This window comes from Diabrotica virgifera, chromosome 3, assembly GCF_917563875.1.
Source record: "Diabrotica virgifera virgifera chromosome 3, PGI_DIABVI_V3a".
In the NCBI taxonomy this organism is placed as follows: domain Eukaryota; kingdom Metazoa; phylum Arthropoda; class Insecta; order Coleoptera; family Chrysomelidae; genus Diabrotica; species Diabrotica virgifera.
Window position 1 is genome coordinate 83,147,278 of NC_065445.1, and position 25,808 is coordinate 83,173,085.

At 34.5% G+C, this 25,808-nt stretch overlaps 1 protein-coding gene across 1 annotated transcript in view; it reads right to left on the reverse strand.

Moving 5' to 3' along the window:
- Positions 1-17,321: 17,321 nt before the first annotated feature.
- The window catches only part of LOC114327280 (uncharacterized), a 198,457-nt gene continuing 189,970 nt past the window's right edge, over positions 17,322-25,808 (reverse strand). Inside the window, exon 6 of the mRNA XM_050646622.1 lies at positions 17,322-19,690. Coding sequence (XP_050502579.1) covers positions 19,111-19,690 — 580 coding nt within the window. The 3' untranslated portion in view covers positions 17,322-19,110. The remainder of the gene's footprint in view (positions 19,691-25,808) is intronic.

Sequence of the window (25,808 nt, forward strand, 5' to 3'; positions counted from 1 at the left end):
GCCTGTTATCATACGCATAGTACGGTTTAGTTGGGTGTCGACCAGGTGGGTATGCCTGCTATTTAGCCACACTGGAGCACAGTATTCTGCCACCGGATATATCAGGCCAAGAGCAGAGGATCTTAATGTTGATGCTGTGGACCCCCATGTAGTGCCGCAGAGTTTCTGTATTATATTGTTGCGTGTTTTCAATTTTGCTGCTGTTTTCGTCAGGTGTTCTCTGAATGTGAGCGTTCTGTCTAGAGTAACCCCAAGGTATTTCGGGTATTTATTGTGTTTTAACAGCTTGTTATTAAAATACACTCGCAATTCTCTGTTTGCCAACTTGTTGTTTAGATGAAAAGCTGATACTTCAGTTTTTGTAGTACTTGGCTGTAGTCTCCATTTCTTAAGGTATTCGCTGAGGATGGATAAGTCATTCGTGAGAGTGATTTCTGTAGTTTCTAAAGATTGGTGGCTTGTTGCAAGGGTCCAGTCGTCAGCATATCCAAACTTCCGAGATTCGGTTTCAGGCATGTCAGCAATATAGAGGCTGAAAAGTAAAGGGGCAAGGACAGAACCCTGTGGAAGACCATTGTTAAGTTTCATCTGTCTACTCGTCTCCTTTCCCATTATAACCTGGAAGGCTCTGTTGGTCAGCATGTTGTCAATGAGGTTAATTATCTTTCTGCAGGGGATAATGCGGGCCAGTTTATATATTAATCCCTGTCTCCAAACAGTATCATATGCTGCTGTTAGATCTATAAATACTGTTGCTGTCTTTTGTTTCTTTTGAAAACTAGCTTCTATAAAAGTTGTTAATGACAGCACTTGGTCTGTACAGCTTCGATGAGGGCGGAAGCCAGCTTGTTCAATGGGGACATTTTCTAGTATCCTGTGACTAATTCTGTTGAGGAGAAGCTTTTCTAATAGTTTATATACCATGCTGAGTAGAGCTATGGGGCGGTAGTTTTCTGGCTTATCGTTTGATTTGCCCGGTTTCGGAATTGCAATTATCTTTGTTCGCTTAAGTGAGAAAGGAATGTTACCTGACTGAAGTATATCATTAAAGAACATTGCAAGCCACTGTTTCGTGTATGCACCACTGTGTATCAAGAACTCTGGATGGATACCATCAAACCCAGGTGCTTTACCTGATTTCATTTCTTTCAGCGCATGTGTGATTTCAGAAATAAGTATTCTTGCTGAATATTCGGAGTTCGTTCTGTTCATTTGTTTTAATGCCCTTAAGTCTCTTTTCACGTTGGTAGTATGTGTTCGATCTCGTGGAGCTCTGGATAGAGATACTATATGGGAGGCAACCTTGTTAGGAGACATTTTAGACTCTCTGGATTCCAGCTGGTTAGCTCCTCCAATTTTCCGCAACAAGGACCATGCCTGCCGGCTTGATTTTTTGAAGTCAAGGTTTTCGACAGTCTTTATCCATTTTTGGCGTCTAGCTGTATCGATGTTGTGTAAAAGCTCATCGGCTATTTCTCGGTCACCACTTTCGAGAAACTTCGTGTATAAGTCTTCACATGTTTCAGTCCATCCAGGCACATATTCTTTGCGATACCCCCTAGGGATGGTTTTCTTGGCAGTGCTTATTACTGCGCCCACAAACCTCTCATAATGTTTGCTGGTTGGAGGGACCCAGCTCAAGGTCCGGTCTAGTTGTTCAGAGAATTTCTTCCAGTTTGCTTTTCTAAGATTCCACCTGGGTCGAGGATATGATCTAATTATTGGAATTGATATTCCGATGGTGATAAGCACCGGACGATGTTGAGTATGTGGGAAGTCTGCAAGGACACTTCTCGCAGTTGTTAGTGGTCTGTCATTGGTATCTTTTGAGACAAAACATAGGTCTGGGTTATATTCTTTTCTCCATGCAGCTGATTTAAATGTTCCTCTGTCTTTGGCATCAAAAACTAGGTATGTGTTTTGCTCTTCGGACCATTCTACTAGTGCCTCCCCATTTTCATCATTCGTGGTGTACTTCCACATTTCGTGGTGGCTGTTGAAGTCGCCGATGTATATAGTAGGATGTGGATGAGTCTTTAGCACTTCTGGGTTCCATGTAGTGGCTGGAGGTTTGTATATGTTAACTACGGTAATATCTCCAATCTTGGTGACTACTTCATGTATATTATTTTCATTGGAAGCAGAAAGTAGGAAACCATTTTCTATATTGCAGCGAATGTAGGTTGCGACGCCGTAATGTTTATCATAGGTGGCTCCCAGTAAATCGTAGCCAGGTATCTTTCCCCTTAAATCAAGCTGGACTTTGTCTTCAGTATGGGTCTCTTGTATGGCAACCAGGTCAATGTCGTTATCGTGTAGGATTTTTTGCAACACTTGGCATTTTGCCTGGCTTATGCCCTCGATGTTAAGGTGACAGACTCGGATACACGGTCCGAGATCTCTAGTCAGTTGGTTCTGAGAAGAACCTTTATTTGTTCCCATCGTATGTTTACGTATAGATAAGATTTCTGTTTGTGATCTGTGATGTTGGCAGGATATTGTTTTTGTTTTTCGTTCGTCTGCCGCCAAATTTTTGCTAGTTCATTTAGCGTTACCCAGGGTGCACCACATGGAGGCGAACTAGCATTACACCCCCATCAGTCCATCAGTACTACAGGATGATTTGCTTTGGATACTATTGATTGTTTGGGTCAGTTCAGAGATATCGACTGGTTTTAAAAAGAATGAATTCGAGACCTTTCTTGAATTAGGGAGATAGGAAATGGGATCTTTTTGCGGCAAAATAGTTGATATTATATTTTTACTGACATTAACGAAGTAATCGTTTAGACTCTCAGGATTTGGAAGGGAAAATGATTGAGCTGTGTGAGTTTTATTTCGAAGATCGTTTATTATAGACCAGGTTTCTTTTGCAACACTTTTAGAGCTTCCCAGACGATTTTGATAATAGGCCTTTTTAGCTGATTTGACAAGTTTTAGATATGTTGTCCTGTACTTCGTGATATATTCAGTGAGAGAAACATTGGTAGTAAATTTCTTGATGTATAGGAGTGAACGCATATTCTTGGCTGATATGCGGATACCTTTCGTAACCCAAGGTTTTCGATGTTTTGGCTTAATAGGAATTAAAGGAAAAGCTTTATTGAAGATGCGGATAAGCTTATCTTGAAAAACACTGAAATTATAGTCCACGTCCATAGAAGGAAACTGCCACTCAGAAGTTAAGCATAAATTTTGGAATTTACGAAAATTCTGGGCGGAAAAAATCCTACCTAAACGTCTGGGTTTTGAGGAGGGTTTGCTGAAGATGTTAAACTTCGTATACACTGCTTCATGATCAGATAGTCCCGCATTAATAGCTGTAGAGCAGACATCAAGGGGTGAGAAATCTGAGACAATATAATCGATTATGGTAGATGTAGTTTTTGTAATCCTTGTAGGAGAATTAACGTGCATTGAGAGACCATACGATTCAAATATGTTGACCAGGGATACTTGGGTAGCACAAGCAGCAGCATAATTAATGTTAAACTCACCGCATAGAATTTTTCTGCTTTTATGAGGCAGGTCATCTAACAAATTTAGCAGGTTCTGAAAAAATAGTTCCACGGCAGAGTCAGGTGATCTATAAACGCAAATAATGTAAAGATTAAGATTTTTATTATAAACTAAGGAAAACTCAAAGACGGATTCATTTAACAAAAAGTCGTATTTTGTTACCGGAGAAAAATCATTATTTCTAGAGAGAATTAGGGTGCCTCCATGAGCCGAACTTGGGCGATCATACCTGGCAATTGTGGTATATTTTCTACAAAAAAAGGCTCGTTGACTTCAAGCCAGTGCTCTGTAACCGCAACTATCGGGGGAAATCCTAATTCCTCCAGAAACAAAAACAATTCATCAGTTTTATTTCTTATAGAACGAATATTAATCAGAACCATGCCAAAGTTGTCATCACTAAAATAATTTGAGGTTTCTAGTCCCTCAGAACACGTCGTGATGTTTAAAAATTTCGCTTTGGAGAGCCTGTGGAAGTGGAATAATAGCTTCGGTGGCATTCCCTTGACTTTTGTAGGTGTATAATTCTTTCCGAACTGAGGTAGGACCTATAAGCGGCAAGATCAGCTTCCACTTCAGCTGGACCAATTCCGTAGGCATGGTTAGATTCTAGAAGAACTTTTCGTACTTCTTCGGTCGTAGTAGGTAGTCCTTCGGAAGCCAAAAAGAGTTTCACGCTGGTGTTGGTGTATCCATCATAAAATACAGAAGAAGGCTGGTCGTGAAGAAAAGCAAGATGTAGTTTAATTGCTTTTAAGATATCCGGTTCCCTTAATCTTGCAAGAAGGTATCGACTGTTCGAGTTATTAGTTAGTCTAACTCTTGGTGGTGTTAAAGGATCCAAATTTATGGATGGTTCCAAAGTATCTTTCTTAATAAAATTGATATGGGAACGGAAAGGCTCTTTGGATTTGCAAACTGTGATGGCCTGCTTGTCTGTAAATATATTTGTGTTTTCAGCTTCATTTTTGTTGTTGCTTGGAATGGTATCTCTGGTGATTTTACTCCGATTATTTTGAAATTTTCAGAGAGTATTCTTGAAAGTATGCACTTTTATTTGAAATAATGAAAAAATTAAATATTTCAAACCATACCCCCCCTCCTTAAAGTATTTAAAAATATCTATTTCCAGAAATAAAAAAAAGTCTCCAGCTCAAAAATTAAGTGACTCATGAATGTCAATCACCACCCTAATTAAAATTAGTCATTGACCTGATTTGATCTTCTTTATTTATGTATTATTAATAGGTTATTAAAGTTTGATCGGCTTAGAATGATTAGTTTTAAAAAAATAAGCGTAAAAAATGAGTTAAAAGCGAATAACAAGTTTTTGTAGTTTGGTAAAAATGCCATTTTCTTCAGAATAGAAAGATTAGCATCAGAGATACGAAACGATATTTAAATATGAAATTGTAGCTTATATAATTTCCAAGAACTTGGTTTGCAAAAATTTTCTCTACGGCAAAAATTGAGTGAGCTATTGACAATTAAAACTTGTAATAACATGCAAAAACCACCTTCACCAACCTTTCAAGTCACCTCTTTTTGTGACTGAGGATTTTAAAAGACTTTAATATTAATAGCCTTATAGATCTAGTAAAAACCTACAAAATTCTTTTTTACCAAACTTTTTAAGATAAAAAATAAAAGTGCATGAAGTAAATGAAGTAAATGAAGTAAAAGTCAGACTTACTCTCAATCTTTATTATAACTTCCGACGACCGGTTTCGCTCTTTAAAATTTGTAGAGCATCTTCAGGTCAAAGGTAACAAGTTACAAAATGATTCGGATACAAGGTGCTAACAACTCAGTATTCATTATCATGATGTTTCTGTTAAAGTTATGTTAACGGGATATGGTGGAATAGACGGAGGATGCAGCAAAGGTAAACAAATTTATAGGATTTAGGAATTCTTGAGGGTGATGAGATAGTTGGTGTAAGTCAACCAACAAATCTGTGCCTGTTATAATGTTTGTGTAGATCAAATTAGTGAATGACATATATACAATTTTAATGTGTGTTGATTTTAAAGATTTTGTTTTAATTTTATTTATATTTATTTATATATATATATATATATATATATATATATATATATATATATTAAAGAATTCTATTTATTAGTAGATGTAAGTTGACAACGTTTGGATCAAAAATGTAGCGAGTATTTATTGTGTATGTAAGAACTGGATGTGCAGTTGCAAACTGAATATTTAAGGTCCGTACTTGATCTTTGACGAGTACTGCTCGTGTAGTATTATTGTTCGCCTAAGAGTAGGTAGATCGAAAGCTTCAAATTGTAGTTAAAATGCTATATTAGCCGTCATTTAATAAAAAGAAACAAAAGTAAAAATGTGAATGTGAATTAAAATATGAATTAAAACAACAATGTAGGTACTTAAATAAAACATTATAAATTAAAGGGTGGAGAATTGGAATAGAAAGTAAATAGGAATATAAATGTAGTAAGAAGTAATTGGTTGTGAATGGCAACTATGTTTTAAGTGATATAAGCTATGGATAGACATTAATAATCTATTGAACCAGATAAAGGAAAATAGTAGTAAATTATATTTTCGTGGTATACCTACATTGTGTTATAAAATTTCCGTCAATAAATAAATAAATAGCTAGTTAAGTAAATTCACCTCACAATTGAACAAATCGAAACACACAGGACAAAGGACGATACAACAAACAATGAGGGAATTTGGTAGGTCTGGAGCACTACATTTGATTTAATTTATTTTAACTGTATTGATTTTAATTTTATTGAACCTTGACCTGAAGATGGTCTACAAATTTTAAAGAGCGAAACCGGTCGTCGGAAGTTATAATAAAGATTGAGAGTAAGTCTGACTTTTACTTCATTTAAAATGAACTCTCACATGCAACCCATTCAAGATTTAAAAAATAAAAATTTACGGTTAAAAAATTAATATATTTTTTTTGAAAAAAAAAAAGGAGAAATCCAATTGGAACCATGAAATAATGTAAGTTAGCGGTGTCTTTAGTCATTGGCCTTATTAATTCTTCTTTATTTATGTATTATTAATATATTCTAGAAGTTTGACTGGCTTAGAATGATTAGTTTTTAAAAATCTGGAGTTTAAAGCGGATATGGAATTTTTGTAATTTGGTAAAAATGCCATTCTCTTCAGAATAGAAAGATTAGCATCAGAGATACGAAATATGTTTAAATATGAAATTGTAGGTTATTTAATTCCCAAGAACTTGGTTAAAAAATTTTTTTTCTACGGCAAAAATTGAGTGAATCGTAAATGAGTATACAATCGGAAAATATTGATTTTTTAGATATAAAACTAACACTTTCGGTAGCGAATAAATCGAAAACTACTATTAATTTTATAAAAAAAATATATAGAACGTTTTTTACTTAGAATGAATGTTTTTATCAACTTTTGCGGTCAAAATATAATAAAAAATTTCCACCCCCGAGATGGGGTGGCAACCACCCTTATCGTAAAAGCGCCTTTCGGCATCATATACATTTTCATCCTTGGACTATCCACTTTTATTCTCAAATTTTCAAGCAAATCGATCCATTCTGTAAGAATTGCGAGGTGAAAAGCTTCGGTTCCTGGACTATAGCTCAGGCAGGGAGTATACCGGGTGGTGAATTGGAAAACGGGCCATAGGAAACTCAATGTAAAATTCTAAACAGTTGAATTCCTGCTTCCCTTATTATTTTACATCAAAAGAGATTAGAAACTATTTGTAGAGGATTGAAATCTGCATTGAAAACAACTGTTAAAATTGTTTTACGAATTAAACATATTCCAAAATTTTGTAAAAATGTAAAACATTTTTCAATTTTCAGCCCAAAATTAGGCCACACACAGTGCAATAATGTGTCACAATGAAGTTATTATTTTCACATTTTTGAACTGTCAATATTTTTATTTTATCATTTATTGTTTAAAAACAATACAGTTGATAAGATACCCTCAGTTGCGGAGAAAGTATTAATAAAAGATTTTTTATTCAGTCAATGGTGTGATCACTGTGAGTTAAATATTATTTAGTAACGTGTGGCCTAACTTTTACACACATTATATGTACCTACTGTGGCAAATACATTATATTTTTCAAAATTTTGGAATGCGTTTAAATCGTAGGACAATTTTAACTTTTGATTTTAATACAGATTTCAATTCTCTACAAATATTCTCTCATGACTTTTGATGTAAAATAATTAGGGAAGCAGGAATTCAACAGTTTAGAATTTTACATTGAGTTTCCTATGGCCCGTTTTACGATTCACCACCCCGTATATAGAGAATTCAAACAAATATTGCCATTCTAAACTGTTTAGAAAGAATTTGTTTTTTTTTTATTAAGCAAAAATAAAATATATTACCTGGGAAATATAATTACCTGGGAACTGTTATTAATGAAAACAACGACAACTCTGAAGAACTCAAGATCAGAATAGAAAAAGCTAGAGCTACTTTTACCAAAATGAAAACAGTTGAAAAACGTCGAAACGTTAATAAAAATCATTTTTTAATAATATTGTGGCTTATTTCCCATTATAAATAGTTAAAAATGAAAACAGCTTTATGCGGAAAAGAGCTAAGTTTAAATCTTAAAAAATCCCCTCATGAGATGTTACTTGCTGTCAGTTCTTTTTTATGGAATGGAAGCTTGGACACTGAAAAAGATCAATACAAGGAAAATATAAGCATTCGAGATGTGGATGTACCGCAGGATACTGAGAATATCGTGGACAGAGAGAGTGACAAACATGGAAGGGTTGCGAAGGATGCAGAAAGAAAAAGAACTTGCGCTTACTATTAAAAAGCGCAAACTGCAATACTTGGGACATATAATGAGGGGACAAAAGTACCAGCTACTACAGTTAATTAGTCAGAGAAAAATAATAGGTAAAATATCCATTGGCAGAAGAAAACATTCATGGTTGAAGAATTTAAGAGATTGGTACAAGTGCAGCAGCTGCCAATTATTTAGATCTACGGTATCAAAAATACGCATAGCCTTGATGATAGCCAAACTTCGGAACGAGGACGGCACCTGAAGAAGAAAATATAAAAAGGCCTATTAGGAATACATCTTTTTCTTTTTAGTCTTCTATCGACCATTTTTAGAGATAGGCCTCACCAAACTCATTCCGTCGATCTGTATCCTGAGCATACTTCCTACTGGTTATGGCTACTTTTTGATGTGATCTACCAATATTATCATCTGTGGTCTTCCTCTTGATTGTCTATCTTTGTAGGGTCTACAATGTTGTATTGCGGCTTTCCAACATTCGTCCTTTTGTCTAGCAGGGTGGCCCGCGAAGCTCCATTTGAGTTTGGTAATTGTTTTCTCGATATTCTCGACTGTTTTTGACATTACCCAGTCGTTCTTTTCTATCTGATAGTCGTAAACTTTGCATCTTTTTTAAATTCTGTTGTGGCTAGTTTGTTCGTATTTGCCTTAGGGTCCAGGTTTGACGTCCACATGTCATGATAGGTGGGGTGTACCTACTGGTTTAACACTTTGTTCCTCAAATATTCAGAACATCTGCTCATAAACATGGGCCATTATAATTAGAGGACCTAAATCTCACCTACTTCGCCTTATATTACAAGAAAAAGGGAGACAAAGAGATGGATCGGTAGAAAGGATTTCTGGCAGCGTAACATTTGACAATGGCTTGATTCCATAGTAGAATATTTATTTCGCGCAGCAGCCGATAGAGAGGTTTCAGGAAATTTTAAACATGATGACGGCCGACGTCTAAATACGTATATGCGGGATCTAAATAAAATATATTGCTAATAGTTTCATTCCGTTTTGACATTCATATCGGCCTTTAATTTAGTCTTATTTATATGATGAGCATCCCATTTCTGTTTTTTTTTAGATCCGAATATCTAAAAATAGTGGCGCCCATTTTTTGTGAAGAGATATTCTTTTCCCTTTCTTTTGTGTTATGTATATCTTTCGGGTTTTTCTCACCTCTATAAACGACCTTGCTCATAATCTACCAGGATTGAGCAACATTGACTTCGGGTCACATAGTGTATCTGTTCTAAGCCTACTTCTTAGTAGTTTGGTTCACTGTGTATCGTACAATGGGGAAAAGTTAACTATTATATCCTTTTATAGTAAACATTTTTATTAATACAATAAAAATTTATTCACTTACACTATTTTAATTAATTAGGTAAATTTTAATCATAATTATATCTAAAAATTAGAAAATATACCCACCTTCCCGAACATGGAAATTTCTCATAGAAAAAGACATTTAATAAACGCAATACGGCATTTATGAAATTTCTTTTGTAAAGATATTCCCAAACAAATCTTAAATGATAATATATGTACATATCTCCATAATAAATAAATAAATAAATAAATACTTATAACTAATATAAAAATATAGTTATCTAGGAATGTGTGTGAATATTCTATTTAGTTTATGATATTTCTATTCATCTAAAATCATCATTTGGCATAAAGTAATAACAAATATGATAAAAAATAAAACGTTACAATAAGCATCATGATAACAAGTTTGTGTCAAACAAAATTTACTAAAAATAAGTTTATATTTTTTAATATTGCGTTGTGTTCCTTTTGTTTTATTTATACTCAAGTACATATAACAAGACAATATAATTATAAACAAATTTTTCTACATTTTCTGAAGCTCTTTACTAAAATATGTTAAATTATGTTTAATCGGCATAGTCTTAAAAAGACGGTCTCTATCTTACCAAAAATTTCAAGCACATACCTATATTATTTCTGATAATACATTACGTAGATACTCATATGATATTCATTTGGACTATGTGGGAGTCTGCATTTCTGTGAATTCTAGTCTCCATAAATATTTTTCATTTTCCAAATTTGAAAGGACAATAGAAGAAAGAAAACATTAATACACTAGTAAAAGAAATTAACGCTCCACCTTAAAAATGGGTCAGTTTTTATGTCTCGAATTTCCTAAACCTGTTGTCCAATTTAAGTGATTTATTAATAAATATGGTATAGCCTATAGCCTCATTCTATAACAATATCGCTGTAATACACTGGTGTGCAAAATTAACCGGACACCTTAAAAATTGGTCATTTTTGATGTCTCGAATTTTCTAAACCTGTTGTCCGATTTAAGTGATTTTTTACCATGTTATATATATGTTATAACATGTATATATTATATGTTATAACCTTATTCATTAACAATATCGCTGTAATCATATTGTTGCTAAATAGGTAAATTTTCATTGTATACCGGGTGTACCAATGAGACTGTGTTTTTTTCTCAAACTTCGAATTACCCTGTGGAATATTCTAGCACTTATAAAATACTCAAATTAAAACCCAACTATAGCCTCATGTTTTCTTAACATTTCGTTTTTGATTCATTCGCTTATGTTGGACCGTAAAAAAGTTAGCTACTTTATCAATTAGCTATGTTTTTCATCAATACAGGGTGTTTTTTTTAAATAAGTATGGCAAACTTCAAGGGGTAATGCTACATGAAAAAATAATGACAGTATGCTTTATAAACCTATGTCCGCAAATGCTTCGTTTCCGAGATAGGGGATGTTAAAATTTTTCTTACAAACTGACGATTTATTTATTGCTTTAAAACCGGTTGAGATATGCAAATGAAACTTGGTGAGTTTTAAGACGTAGTTATTGTACATTTTTTCACATATGTACAAGTAAGAATTTAATATTTACCATTGGCGCGCATACGGGTAATATGATCCGTCATATTACCCGTATGCGCGCCAATGGTGAATAATAAATTCTTACTTGTATGTGGAAAAATGTACAATAAGTACGTCTTAAAACGCAGCAAATTGCATTTGCATATCTCAACCGGTTTTAAAGTAATAAATAAATCGTCATTTTGTAAGAAAAATTTCAACACCTCCTATCTCGGAAACGAAGCATTTGCGGACATACCGTTTATAAAGCAAACTGTCATTATTTTTTCATGTAGTTTGCCATACCTTAAAGTTTGCCATACTTATTTAAAAACACCCTGTATTGATGAAAAACATGGTTAGTTGTTAAAGTCCCTAACTTTTTTATTATCCAACATAAGCGAATGAATCAAAAAACAAAATGTTGAGAAAACATAGGGCTATAGTTGGATTTTAATTTCAGTATTTTATAAATGCTAGAATATTCCACAAGGTGATGCGAACTTTGAGAAAAAAACACAGTTTGATTGGTACACCCGGTATACATTGAAAATTTAACTGTTTAGCAACAATACTATTACAGCGATATCGTTAAAGAATAAGGCTATAATATATTAAAAAATCACTTAAATCGGACAACAGGTTCAGGAAATTTGAGACATCAAAAAAGACCCATTTTTAAGGTGTCCGGTTAATTTTGTACCCCAGTGTAGTATGTATTGTTGCTAGACAGGTAAATTGTCTTTGTATATCAGGTGTACCAATCAAACTGTGTTTTTTTTCTCAAAGTTCACCACACCCTGTGGAATATTCTAACATTTATAAAATACCGAAATTAAATTAACATTCGGTTTTTTGATTCATTCGCTTGTGTTGGATAATAAAAAAAATTAGGTATTTTAACAACTAGCCATATTCTTCATCAATACTAAATAAGGGCAAGAAATTTTAAGGGATATTTCTGTATGAAGAAATAATGACAGTTTGCTTTATAAACTTATGTCTGCAAATGCTTCGTTTTCGAGATAGGGATGTTGAAGTTTTTCTTACAAACTGACAATTTATTTATTGCTCTAAAACTGGTTGAGATATGCAAATTAAATTCGGTAGGTTTTAAGGGGTAGTTAATGCGCAATTCTTGACATACAATTAAAAATTTTACATTCTCCATTGGCGCGTATACGGGTCATATTACTTTCTAGCAATTTCTACCTCTTAAAATCCACCAAATTTCATTTGTATATAAATAAATCGTCAGTTTGTAAGAAAAATTTCAACATCCCGTATCTCGGAAACGAAGAATTTGCGGACATACGTGTATAAAGCAAACTGTCATTTCGTTTTCATGTAGAATCACCGCTTAAAGTTTGTCGCACACTCTGTATTGATGAAAAACATGGCTAGTTGTTTAAGTACCTAACTTTTTTATTATCTGACATAAGCGATTGAATAAAAAAAAAACAGAATGTTAAGAAAATCTAAGGATATAGTTGGGTTTTAATTTCAGTATTTTATAAGTGCTAGATATTCCACAGGGTGTGGTGAACTTTGGGCCAAAAACATAGTTTGATTGGTACACCCGGTACGGCGGTATACAATGACAATTTGCCTGTCTAGCAACAATATTATTACAGCAATATTGTTAAAAAATAAGGCTATAACATATTAAAAAAATCACTTAAATCGGACAACAGGTTTAGGAAATTTGAGACATCAAAAATGACCAATTTTTAAGGTGGTGCGTTAATTCCTTGAAGTAGTGTATATTGGACATACAATGTCTTGTTGGTCATAAGCCAAGGCAAAATAAAGGTTGGAGAAGATAAGAATATTTGCAATGAGAGACCTTTGAGAATTGTACGGTTGCAGCTCGAATAATTCTTTAGAAATGCTGATTCGAAGGATAGAATAGAATGATTTTATGCAAAATATAAAAACTAGAGTTAAGAATTGAGATTGGAGTATAAGTAATAAAAAAGTTTATATTGGAAACAAAACAGATGTAAAGTTGGCAATAAATTTTTAATTGTTAATTCTCATAATGTTAAATAATAGACCAGGGCGCATCTGTAAAAATATTAGTACATTTGGACGTTGAGAGGTGACTCAAATTTTTTTGCAGAAATTGCTTGAAAATAACTCAAATAATAATATTTGAGTTATCCTCCCTCTCAAAAAGGTCCGGAACATTGTTTAAATAATCAAAATGTAAAAAAATGAAGGAAAAATTCGATTTTTTTCTTCGTTTTTTGATTATAACTTTAAGAGTATTCATTTCCGGGAAAAGTTGTATTAACATAAAAGTTGTGTAATTAAATTTCCTACAATATAGAGTTGGTTGACAATTTAAAAAATAGTCACTCTTGTTGCAAAATATCAATAATTGGGAAAAAACTATACAAAAACAAGTATTCACATTTTACATTTTTCAACCATTTACGTTAAACTTAGGACCTTCAAATTTCACCCAGAAAAACTACATGATACAATTAAACAATACTGTAAATTTCATTAAGATCGGTTCAATAAATTTTGCAAAATACATTTTGCAATCCAGCTTTCGCAAAAAAAATTCATTTTTTCAAACTGTTACAGGACTGAAAATAAAGCAGATAGCAAGTTTAATTTTTTTTTGCTTATAGAAGTGTACCGTACCTTTCATTTGCAATTTGCAAAACTAAAATCGATTAACCACCACGGCGTCAGGAATTTTTTTAAAATAAACATTAATTATTGGTGTTGCGCGCAGAACACCGGATAGTTTGTTCTGATTGGGCATTCCAATGACCTTTGATAATTATTGATACATTTTAATTTCTATTACATTTCGATATAAATAAATAAATTTGTTTATTGCAAAATAAAAACCCATACTCTATCCTTTGAAATAACACTTTTTTTAGCAAAAACTTTCTTTGTTCATATATTTTAACTTGAGAATAAAAGTTTATTATTTTTAAACATATACAATTGTTTAAACAATATTTCACAAACAATAATAAAATTAGTTTGATTTTTGTGGAATTAAAATATTAAAATACTACAAAATATAGAGTAAGAAAATAATATATTAGATGAAGATTGGAAGAAATTTTGGTGGAAATCAACTTCATGTGAATCGAACACCGCTGTCCTGCGCGTAGCACCAATAATTAATGTTTATTAAAAAAAATTCTGACGCCGTGGTAGTTAATCGATTTTAATTTTGCAAATCGCAAATGAAAGGTACAGTACACTTCTATACGTAAAAACAATTTCAACTTGCTATCTGCTTTATTTTCAGTCCTGTAACATTTTGAAAAAATGAATTGTTTTTGCGAAAGCTGGATTGCAAAATTTATTTTGCAAAATGTATTGAACCGATCTTAATGAAATTTACAGTATTGTTTTACTGTATCATAAAGTTTTTCTGGGTGAAATATGAAGGTCATAAGTGTAGCATAAATGGTTGAAAAATGTAAAATGCGAATACTTGTTTTTGTATGGCTTTTTCGCAATTATTGCTATTTTGCAACAAGGGTGACTATTTTTTCAACTTTTAACTAATTCTATATTGTAGGAAATTTAATTACGCAACATCTATGTCAATACATGTTTTCTGGGAAATGAATACTTTTAAAGTTATAATACAAAAACGAAGAAAAAAATCGAATTTTTCCTTCATTTTTTGACATTTTAATTATTTAAACAATGTTCCGGACCTTTTTCAGAGGGAGGATAACGCAAATATTATTATTTGAGTTATTTTCAAGCAATTTCTGCAAAAAATTGAGTCACCTCTCAACGTCCATCTCAAAACAGATGGGCCCTGGACTATAATAGGAAAAGATCTTTACCTTAAACTGGTAGCGAATAAAAATATTTCCAATATTTATCTGCTATACTTGAGTATAAAAAGGTCTATTTAGTAAGTAAAAATGAATATTGCGAAATATACTGGATTAAATAAATATGCAAAAGATGTTTGTTCATTAATTAGATTAATATGTGGACGACATACCTACATAGAATCTACATATTTTTTACTATGTGCACAGACTTTTTGAAAAGAAAAGTCTCTGCATGAGACTTAAGAAAACATGAGAGCTTTTGAATTTTAGCTAATTAATATATGCACAGATAGTCAAGCCGCTGTGGGTGTCCTTAGAAATTCTAAAATAGACTCTAGGATAGTGTGGTTAATTCTAGAAGAGCTTACAGACTGGCGGAATATAACAGTGCTTTACTGGTAATGGTGCAAGGTCATCGGGAATACACAACAATGAAACCTGCTGAACTTGCAAGCAGTTTGCTATAAAATTCGTCTGTCCAGAGCCTGTCATGGGAGTGGCAAAATGCATCGTCTACAACTGAAAAAAGGACTGATTGTCACAACACTCACTGTTGATATATAACCAAATGTATAGATATTGAGTCAAAATGCGCTAAAGTATCTACTGCGGAACATAAGCAGGAATCAGCTCCGAATATAAAAGGGTTCCTTACTGGGCATGTGACAATCAAGAGACGTCTGCATACAATGGGACGATTTCATGGAGACAAGCTGAAGACAGATTTATTAAATATCTGTCAGATAAATAAACTTCCCGATAATTAGTTATCCGGAGGTGAAAAGACCGGTCCTACAAATATAATTTGTTATTTTGTTCATACTTGTATTAGACGGAGAGGCAGCGCCGAAAAATTTCTCTGAATTTACTAAAGCTAGTTATTTCACAGTTGATTACTGTGATTGTGTAGAGAAACATACTGCGGTCCGTAAAGCGAAACGTAGAACAGGTGGTACTGACAGCTTGTCAAAGTTGCTTACCTCCGGAGGTAATTAAATCCATTTACTAAGGCTGAAAATCAGTACACACATTCTAAATTGAATATAAATAAAAGTTATTATAGTCGGTCAGCTGTATGACGGGACAGAGCCGGTCGATCGTCCCCAATGAATGTACAGGGTAATTCACTATATTTTGACTCTCTTGTAAACTGCTTTATTTGCAGAATTAGAAAAAAATGTAAAATACAAAAGTTATTCGATTTTTTAATTATGATTTTTTGACATATATATTGTACTAGTGACGTCATTCATCTGGGCGTGATGACGTAATCGACTATTTTTTTTAAATGAGAATAGGGGTCGTGTGCTAGCTCATTTGTAAGGTCATTAAATTCTCTATGCAGTAATATAAACATTAAGATCATTATTTATACAGGGCGTCCAAAATTTTTTTTTTAACTATTAATTAAACAATTCATTTAATTAAAAATTTTTTTTTGGACACTCTGTATAAACAATCATGTTAATGATTATATTACTGAATAGGAAATTGAATAACCTTTCAAATGAGCTAGCACACGACCCCTATTCTCATTTAAAAAATAGTCGATTACGTCATCATGCGCAGATGGATGACATCACTAGTACGATATAAACTTACGTGCATAGAAATCGGCCCACCTAAAAATTTGGTCATTTTTGAAGTCTCGTATTTCCTAAAGTTGTTGGCCGATTTAAGTGATTTTTTTAATATGTTATAGCCTTATTCCTCAACAATATCGCTGTAATAATATTATTGCTAAACAGGTAAGTGTTATTTTATACCGGGTGTAACAATGATAGTGTGTTTTTTCCTCAAAGTTCGGAACACCCTGTGGAATATTCTAGCGTATATAAAATATTGAAATTAAAACTTAACTGTAGCCTTAGGATTTCTTAACGTTTTGCTTTTTGATTCATTCGCTTAGGTTGGATAATAAAAAAGTTGTTAGGTATTTTAACAACTAGCAACGTTCTTCATCAATACAGGGTGTTTTAAAATAAGTGCGACAAACTTTAAGGGGAAATTTTGCATGAAAAATAATGACCGTTTCATTTATAAACATATGTCCGCAAATGCTTCGTTTTCGAGATACGGGATGTTGATTTTTTTTACAAACTGACGATTTATTTACTGCTCTAAAACCGGTTGAGATATGCAAATGAAATTTGGTGGGTTTTAAGAGGTAGTTATTGCGCATATTTGACATACAATTAAGAATTTTATATTCACCATTGGCGTGCATACGGGTCATATTACCCGGTTATATTACCCGGTCATATTACCCGCATGCACGCCAGTGGTGAATATAAAATTCTTAACTGTATGCCAAAAAATGTGCAATAATTACCTCTTAAAACCTACCCAATTTCATTTGTATATCTCATGCGGTTTTAGAGCAATAAATAAATCGTCAGATTGTACGAACAAATTCAATATCCCGTATTTCTGAAACAAAGCATATGCCAACATAATATGATTATAAACCTAACGGTCATTATTTTTTCATGCAGAATTACCCCTTAAAGTTTGTCGCACTTATTTAGAATCACCCTGTATTGATGAAAAACGTTGCTAGTTGTTAAAATACCTAACTTTTTTATTATCCAACACAAGCGAATGAATCAAAAAGCAAAATATTAAGAAAGCCTAAGGCTATAGTTGAGTTTTAATTTCAATATTTTATATGTGCTAGAATATTCCACAGGGTGTTCCGAACTTTGAGGAAAAAACACACTATCATTGTTACACCCGGTATAAAATAACACTTACCTGTTTACTTACATATTAAATAACACTTACATATTAAAAAAATCACTTAAATCGGCCAACAGGTTTAGGAAATACGAGACTTAAAAAATGACCAAATTTTTAGGTGGGCCGATTTCTATGCACGTAAGTTTATATGTCAAAAAATCATAATTTAAAAATTGAATTTGTATTTTACATTTTTTTCTAATTCTGTAAATAAAGCAGTTTAGAGGGGGGTCAAAATATAGTGAATAACCCTGTACATTCATTGGGCCGACCGACCGGCTCTGTCAAGTCATACAGCTGATCGACTATAATAACTTTTATTTATATTCAATTTAGAATGTGTGTACTGATTTTCAGCCTTAGTAAATGGATTTAATTACCTCTGCAGGTAAGCAACTTTGACAAGCTGTCAGTACCACCTGTTCTACGTTTCGCTTGACCGACCGCAGTATGTTTCTCTACACACTCACAGTAATCAACTGTGAAATAACTAGCTTTAGTAAATTCAGAGAAATTTTTCAGCGCTGCCTCTTCGACTATATGGCGAACAGTCGCGTTAGGTTTCGCGCCAATGTGGGAAAGCCTTGTCCGGTACCGCTCCGCCTGCTAATGTTCCGCAACGGAAAATTCGCGTCGCAAAAGTTTCGCGTCGGTTTGGGAGATCCTTTAAACTTTATTTCGTAACGTAATTGAAACTAATTAATTACGGCACAAAACAGTGGTGTGCAAACTACGGATCCAGTATATCTAACACGCCCTTTTATCTTTCTTACTATTATTAAGAGCACACAGTAGCGATCAACAGGAAGCAACAAACGCGGTCCAAGATTCCGAAAGTTCTGCGAACTTTCAAAAGTGAGGCAACAGTTCGTCGGTAATTCGACACTGACAGTGACGTTTATACTATCAAAAACAATAATTTTTATACACATTGGCGCGAAATGTTGCCAGGTCAGTGACGTTCGATTTCTTGTTATAAAAAAATCGATTTTTAGTAGTTCCATTGTGACACAAAATCTAGGCACGAGATAAAAAAGTTTATTTCAAGAAAGTGTATTTTTTGTCTTTCTTAATGGCGGTACAGGCCCCTTTTTTCAATATTTTATTTAGTTATAGAGTTATTTTCACATACTAACATATTGCTGAAATTGGGCTCTGTACTGCCATTCTTTATTATATTACGAATATGTGTGCCAAATATCTCGACAAAATATTCAAAATTAGAGGTGCAATCTTGGAACGCGTTTGTTGCTACCTGTTGATCGCTACTGTTTGCTCTTAAGGCAAGATTTCGAAAAAATAAAACCTTAACCAAAAATATTTATCACTGCGTTGTGGCTCTTCCTGTATATCCAGATCCAGAATCAGAAAATCTTCTATCTCTTACGAGTTGATCAATATTTTTACCGTCAGTACTAGCTCCAATAAGTGCTGTGTGCAGTTTAGTAGCTAACCAGCACATAACAAAAGCTGACAAAAATAGCAAAGCTCCTAAAATGGCAGCTACGATTAAGAAAGTACTACAGCTGCCTTCTATACTTTGAGATTTGTGATAAAATTCTCCGGGCATTAGCACTGTGTATTCTAGATTACCCTTGATTTTGGTAAATTGCGTTGCGTTGTGATTATGAGACATACCGTCTACTGGACTTATTATTTCAATAACCTCGGCACTTCTTCTCTTTCTTCCGTGTCCGGATGGTTCAAAGAGATCCAGACAAAAATCTGGTTGACAGTCGATGGGTTCCATGCAAGCCTTAATTTGGGAATGTATCCAGAGAGTGGAGCGTTCTTTCATGGTGCTGAGGAGGAAAGCTTCAAAGTCTAGGAAGACTTCATTCGGTCGTTCTCTGTAGCGGGCTGGTTGGTGAGGAATGATAGAAGAGAAGTCTCTATTTCTGCACCTAAAAAGAAAGATAATTATTCACAACTTTGAAAATATGGAAGAGAAAATATATTTTATTAGTACATTGAATCACGGTTTTTGCTCCAAATTCTAAAAAACCGCTTGGATTGACATGAAATTTGACATAAACGTAGCTAATATATTAAAGAAAAAGAATCATATTGTGCCGGGGGCGAGTTTCATCTCTTCTGGGAGGACAGAATATAGCAGAAGAATATAACAGAATTAGACAGCAGTATAACCGCTCTGAACAATAGTAGAATAGACTACCGGTTTACAAAGTTAGTACAAACATTGTACCAAAACGCCACAATGCGTGTAAAACTACATGATACCACTAGAGAAATACATATCAAGCGAGGTGTGAGACAAGGCGACACCCTCTCACTCTCACCTAAATTATTTATAACGGTCCTCGAATACGCCTTTAAAATGCTAAAGTGGGAAAATAGAGGAATAAAAATAGATGGGGAAATGATCAACCATCTGCGTTTTGCCGACTATATAGTACTTATCACCGAAGATCTGGGTGAAGCACAATAAATGCTACAAGAATTAGAAAACGTGTGTTCAACAATAGGTCTAAAAATGAACCTCACTAAGACCAAATTTATGACAAATTTTGTTCCCAGCGAACACCTAACCATCAAAAATCAAGTGGTCGAATTGAAAGAAAAGTACATATATATCTCGGTCATAAAATCAGAATAAGCAAGGATAATTAGACCTGTGTGTTCAACGACGAATAACACTTGCTTGGGCGGCGTATGGTTCACTAAGAGACATCTTTAAGAACAACATCCCAATAGCTATGAAATGGAAGAAATTTGACCAATGCGTTCTTCCTATTATGACATACGGAGCAGAAACTCTCACGCTCACAAAAACAACAACACTAAAAATGCGAGTGGCACAAAGGCGCATGGAAAGATCGATTCTCGGCGTAACAAAAAAAAGACAAAATAAGGAACCAAGACTTAAGGAAAAGGACAGGTATCACGTGGAGTGTGGCAGGTCACGTAGCGAGACTAAAAGACTCGAGATGGACCAGAAAACTAATTGACTGGCGCCCAATAGAAGACAAACGCAGCAGAAGACGACCAGCAACACGCTGGATGGACGACATTAAACGAATGTCCAAGAAAAGGCAACAAGACGCACAGAATCGTGGAGAGTGGAGAAAAATGTGAGAGACCAATGTCCAGCAGTGGACGGAAGAGGTTGCATGTTGATGATATGTTTTAGCTAAGCAAGTAGCAATGGAAAAAATATCGGCTTTGACCAAACTGAGCTGAATAACATGCATCAATTAACTTCCTTTAAAAAACTTATATTCTTATGGTAGGGGAGCCCAAGCGGGGATTTTTGCACTTACTCGAGCGCGTCAGATTATCACATGGGGAGAAACTTTGTACCCTGTAAATGTACCTCTAAATATTGGCTCTTAATACAGGGGAGTTCGTTAAGGGGGCTCCGTAAAAAAATATATCCTTAGAAAAACTCGAAATCGTCAGATTAAGATAAGGTATAGTCCGTCCGCTATAACTTTTCCCATGCGGTACGATTCATTTTCAATCAAATTAAGTCAAAACAGAAAGTCAAACGTACGCCGATGTGTGTAGTATATAGTATACAGTATACAAAATGTATATACACATCGACGTTCGTTTCAATTTATGTTTTGACTTAATTTGATTGAAAATGAATCGTACCGCATGGGAAAAGTTATAGCGGAACGGACATAAGTTAAGTACATGCAAAACAGTGTACCTATATTTAGAAAAATCTGACGATTTGAGCGGGGAGTAAGGAAATACAGACAGTTTCACAAAAATAGTGAATATTTCGCAAAATGAATGTCAGATCGAAAAACTAAAAAATACATGTTCAATATTTTTTAAAATTCTATCGAATGGTACCAAACACGACCCCTCACGGAGAAGGTGGGGGGTAAATTTAAAATTTTAAATACGAACAACGTGATATTTCACGAAATGAACATCAGATCGAAAAATTTAAAAATACACGTATTCAATATTGTTGGAAATTCCGTACAATTGATTTGTTGTGTAAATAGTTCGAAATCATGTCCCTTTTTTTACCTTTGTCGACGCACGTGGTTCCTCGCTTGCATATTTTCGAATGCACATCTGGGCCGCGGGCAAAAGGACTAATCACGTGAAAACCAGGAATTCTGTTCTCCCTTCGACATCAGAGAAACATTTAGACGGCCCACGAGAAAAGACGTAAAATTAGTGACTTGGTCGACGCGTCCTGAGTAACGATTGTAAGTACCTTATTTTTTACCTTGTTTTGTTGTCACCTATATTATTTATCCATTGTTCCTTTGTTATCGTTTTTTGAGCTATTTGACCACCAACAATTGATTTAGATGTGTGTATGGCACTTATGAGAATTTCCATTTAATCTCTACCAATAGTAGCTATTCGAAGACAAAGAGTAATTGGCAGGTAATTTGTATTGTTTATTGCTTGTGTTGATTTTATTAAATTGTTTTCGTTCAATACCTGCTAATAACCTACATGTTTGATCCTTCTAACCGTATGTATATGAACGATGTTAATATTATTTGATACACTATAAAATGTAAATGGTGATTTGATTGATTCGTCGCAATTATAATACATATATTCGTTTATTATTATATATTACAATAGATTTATAATGTAGAATTGATATATTAATTAATTATATTTGTTTGTTTGATATCGGGATATGTATTAGGAAAATTTTATCGTTTTTTGCGTTGTGTCGAAGCCAAGCTTATCTGCTTAACCGTGACGAATTTAAGGGTCGTGTCTATACAAAGTAGGTATGTACTAAAAATAGTTTTGAGCTTCGGTTCCTTGAATGGGTCTAAAGATTTAATTATCGTTTCTTCGTGTTTAAGAAACCAAATATTTTGTATTTATCCAGATCGTCGCCAAGGGCGTAGAGAAATATTTTTTTTTAGTTATACTTTTAATTTTTTTGATTTCAGGCAGTTTACTATAATCACCCTTCGTGTTAGTATTTTATTATTACTTTATTATTGCATTTTTTTATCGTCGCATTTATAGTACAGTTAAAGGTAATATTATTTTATTTTGATCATTTCATTTCTGTTTGAAATTTTTATATAAAAAGTTGGAATGGATAAATCGAGAAAATTGAAATTCCAGCGGCATACAGCGCTCAAAGACATTCAGTCTATTTATGATCTGGGTAGTAAAGCCGTTTCTGATCAGAGTTTACGATCGTTGTTTAAAATAAGGTGTAGCGAGTTAGACGTGATCAAGGAGGAATTTTTAAAGCAGCATACAAGCATTATTAATAATGTTTTGTCGGTACCGGATTCAGATACGGGGGACGAAGAAAAAGTCCGAGAATTATTCTTGGACTTATTCTACAAAATAAAAGTTTTTGACGCTGAATTCTTTGGGTCACCATCTGAAAGTCCAGGTCCAGCGTCTTGGGCTTCCGGCGGAGCTCATCAATCCAACATTCGCTTACCTCGTATTGATCTTCCGCGTTTTCAAGGAAATTTTATTAATTTTGCATCCTTTATAGACCTTTATAATTCGATAGTGCATAACAATGCAGCCCTAGGAAACGTAGAAAAATTCAAATATTTGAAAGGTTGTTTAGACGGGACTCCGCTTAGCTTAATTCGCAATTTGCCCATAACTAACGATAATTACCAAGTGGCTTACGATTTAATTGTTAAACGGTACACAAATGTTCGTCGTTGTGCGACCGCCCATTGGGATGCGATAATGGGCGTTCAAAAAATCTCTGCGGTTAACTCGAAAAATCTAGCTAAATTGGTAGACACCTATTTAGAAAACTTAGCCGCATTGAAAACTTTAGGCGTTCCCACTGAGCATTGGGATTTCATTATGTTCAATTTGCTTTTGTCGAAATTAGATGTTGACTCCATTAAGTTATTCGAGTTGGAAAATAAGTCTAATGAAATTCCTTCATTTAAAAAATTAGTAGCGTTCATCGAAACACAATACATCGCGTATGATAATTTAGACAGTAGTATAGGTGAGGGAAAGAAGTCGTCGCGGGCCCCAAATAACACGGAGCCAAGGGCCAACTCCAAGCACCAGACTGGTGATTCAAGGCACAATCGTAGTAGCTCGTCGTTCGTGACAAATTCGTCTTCAGTATGTTGCGCTCTATGCAAACAAAGCCATTATCTCAACCAGTGTTCGTTGTTCTTGAAAAAATCGCCAAAAGAGAGATATCAGTTTTGTAAAGAGTCTTCTTCCTGTTTTAAGTGTCTTAATCAGGCTAACCATTCAGTCAAGTCGTGTCCTAACTCCTTCAAATGTAGCAAATGTAGTAGTCATCTCCATAATAGCTTGTTACACTTCGATAGAAACCGTTCCAATAGTCAGTCGTCCTCAGAAAATAATAGTCCAGGGACATCGGGAATCGAATCGTCTCCTGAAGTATCCCATTGTGCCGCTAGTTTTGTAGGAAAGAAAAATGAAACCAAAAAGGAAATCTTGCTCAGTACTGTTTTGGTTCATGCAATTGACAGTAAAGGGTGCAAACAACCCTTGAGATGTCTTATTGATTCGGGTTCGACGAGTTCGTTCATTAGTCGAAAGGCTGCCAATCGATTGGGATGGCCTAAAACTCCTTGCTCGTTCGAAATTAACGGACTCAATTCGATGCAAAACGAAACTGAATCAGGGGCAAATAAGTTTCTCTATCCAACCTCGTCATCAGGAGTCACCGGTGTTTCATTTGGAGGCTATTATTACAGATCGGGTTTGCTCGGATTTGCCCAGCACCCAAATAGATATTTCTGCTTGGAATTATATTAAAAATTTGAAGTTAGCTGATCCCAAATTTAATTGTAGTCAATCGGTCGATTTGTTAATTGGTTGTAGTATATTTTCGAAGGTGTTGTTAGAGGGTAAAATTGAAGGTAAACCGGGACAACCTGATGCCCTAAATACCGTTTTTGGATATATTTTGTTGGGCCCGACTAGCACACCTAACCTTTCGTCAACTTGTTCTTCTTCTTCGTCGCTTGTTTGTCTTTCAAAAGTGGAAGACTCGTTAGATTCTTCGTTAAAGAAATTTTGGGAACTGGAGAACATACCGGAAGAGCCAGTTTCAGAACCGGAAGACGTTCTGTGCGAAACCATTTATCGGGAAACACATAGTCGGGACGTCTCGGGAAAATATTTTGTGTCTTTGCCTTTTCGTGAATCGCCGCCTTGTTTAAAAGATAGCTATGATGTTGCTTTGAACAGATTTATTTCGTTGGAACGTCGCTTGTTTCGTCAGCCGGGTTTGCAAAAGAAATATTCGTCCCATATGCAGGAGTATATTGATTTAGGTCATATGCAATTGGTTCCTGAGGGCGAAAAGACAAAGGGAAAGTATTATATCCCACATCATTGCGTTGTTAAGTCGGAAAGTGTCTCTACTAAAATTCGAGTGGTATATAATGCGTCTCAGAAAAGTCCCAGGCTTGGTAAATCGTTGAATGATTATTTATTAGTCGGTCCTAAGCTACAACAGGACATCGTCTCGCTTTTGTTAAATTTTAGACTTAATCGTTTTGCGTTGTGTGCAGATATTCTTCAGATGTATCGTAATATTTTAGTAGTTCCTGAGCATACGGATTATCAACGTGTGTTATGGAGATTTTCTAGCTTTGAGGAGATTCAGGAATATCGTTTGTTAACTGTCACTTTTGGAGTTGTATCCTCGCCGTATCTCGCTCTAAGAACCCTTCAACAACTAGTGTTGGACGAAGGCTCTCGTTTTCCTAAAGCCGCCTCGCTCGTTTGTAATGCTTCGTATATTGATGATTTTGTTTTCGGTGCTTCGACGCTCGAAGAAGCACAAAGTTTAGTTGAAGAGTTAGTCGCTTTGTTGAAGTTAGGAGGCTTTGAGTTACGGAAATGGTGTTCGAACGAACCCAAATTGTTGTCGCAATTTCCGGAATCGCATATTAATCCTCATTCTATTAATTTTGATCCAGAATCAAATGGTCCTTCTTTAAAAATCCTTGGTTTGAAGTGGATTGCACAGTCCGATGTCTTTCAATTTGCAGTTAAATTGCAGGATGTCCCTTGTACTAAAAG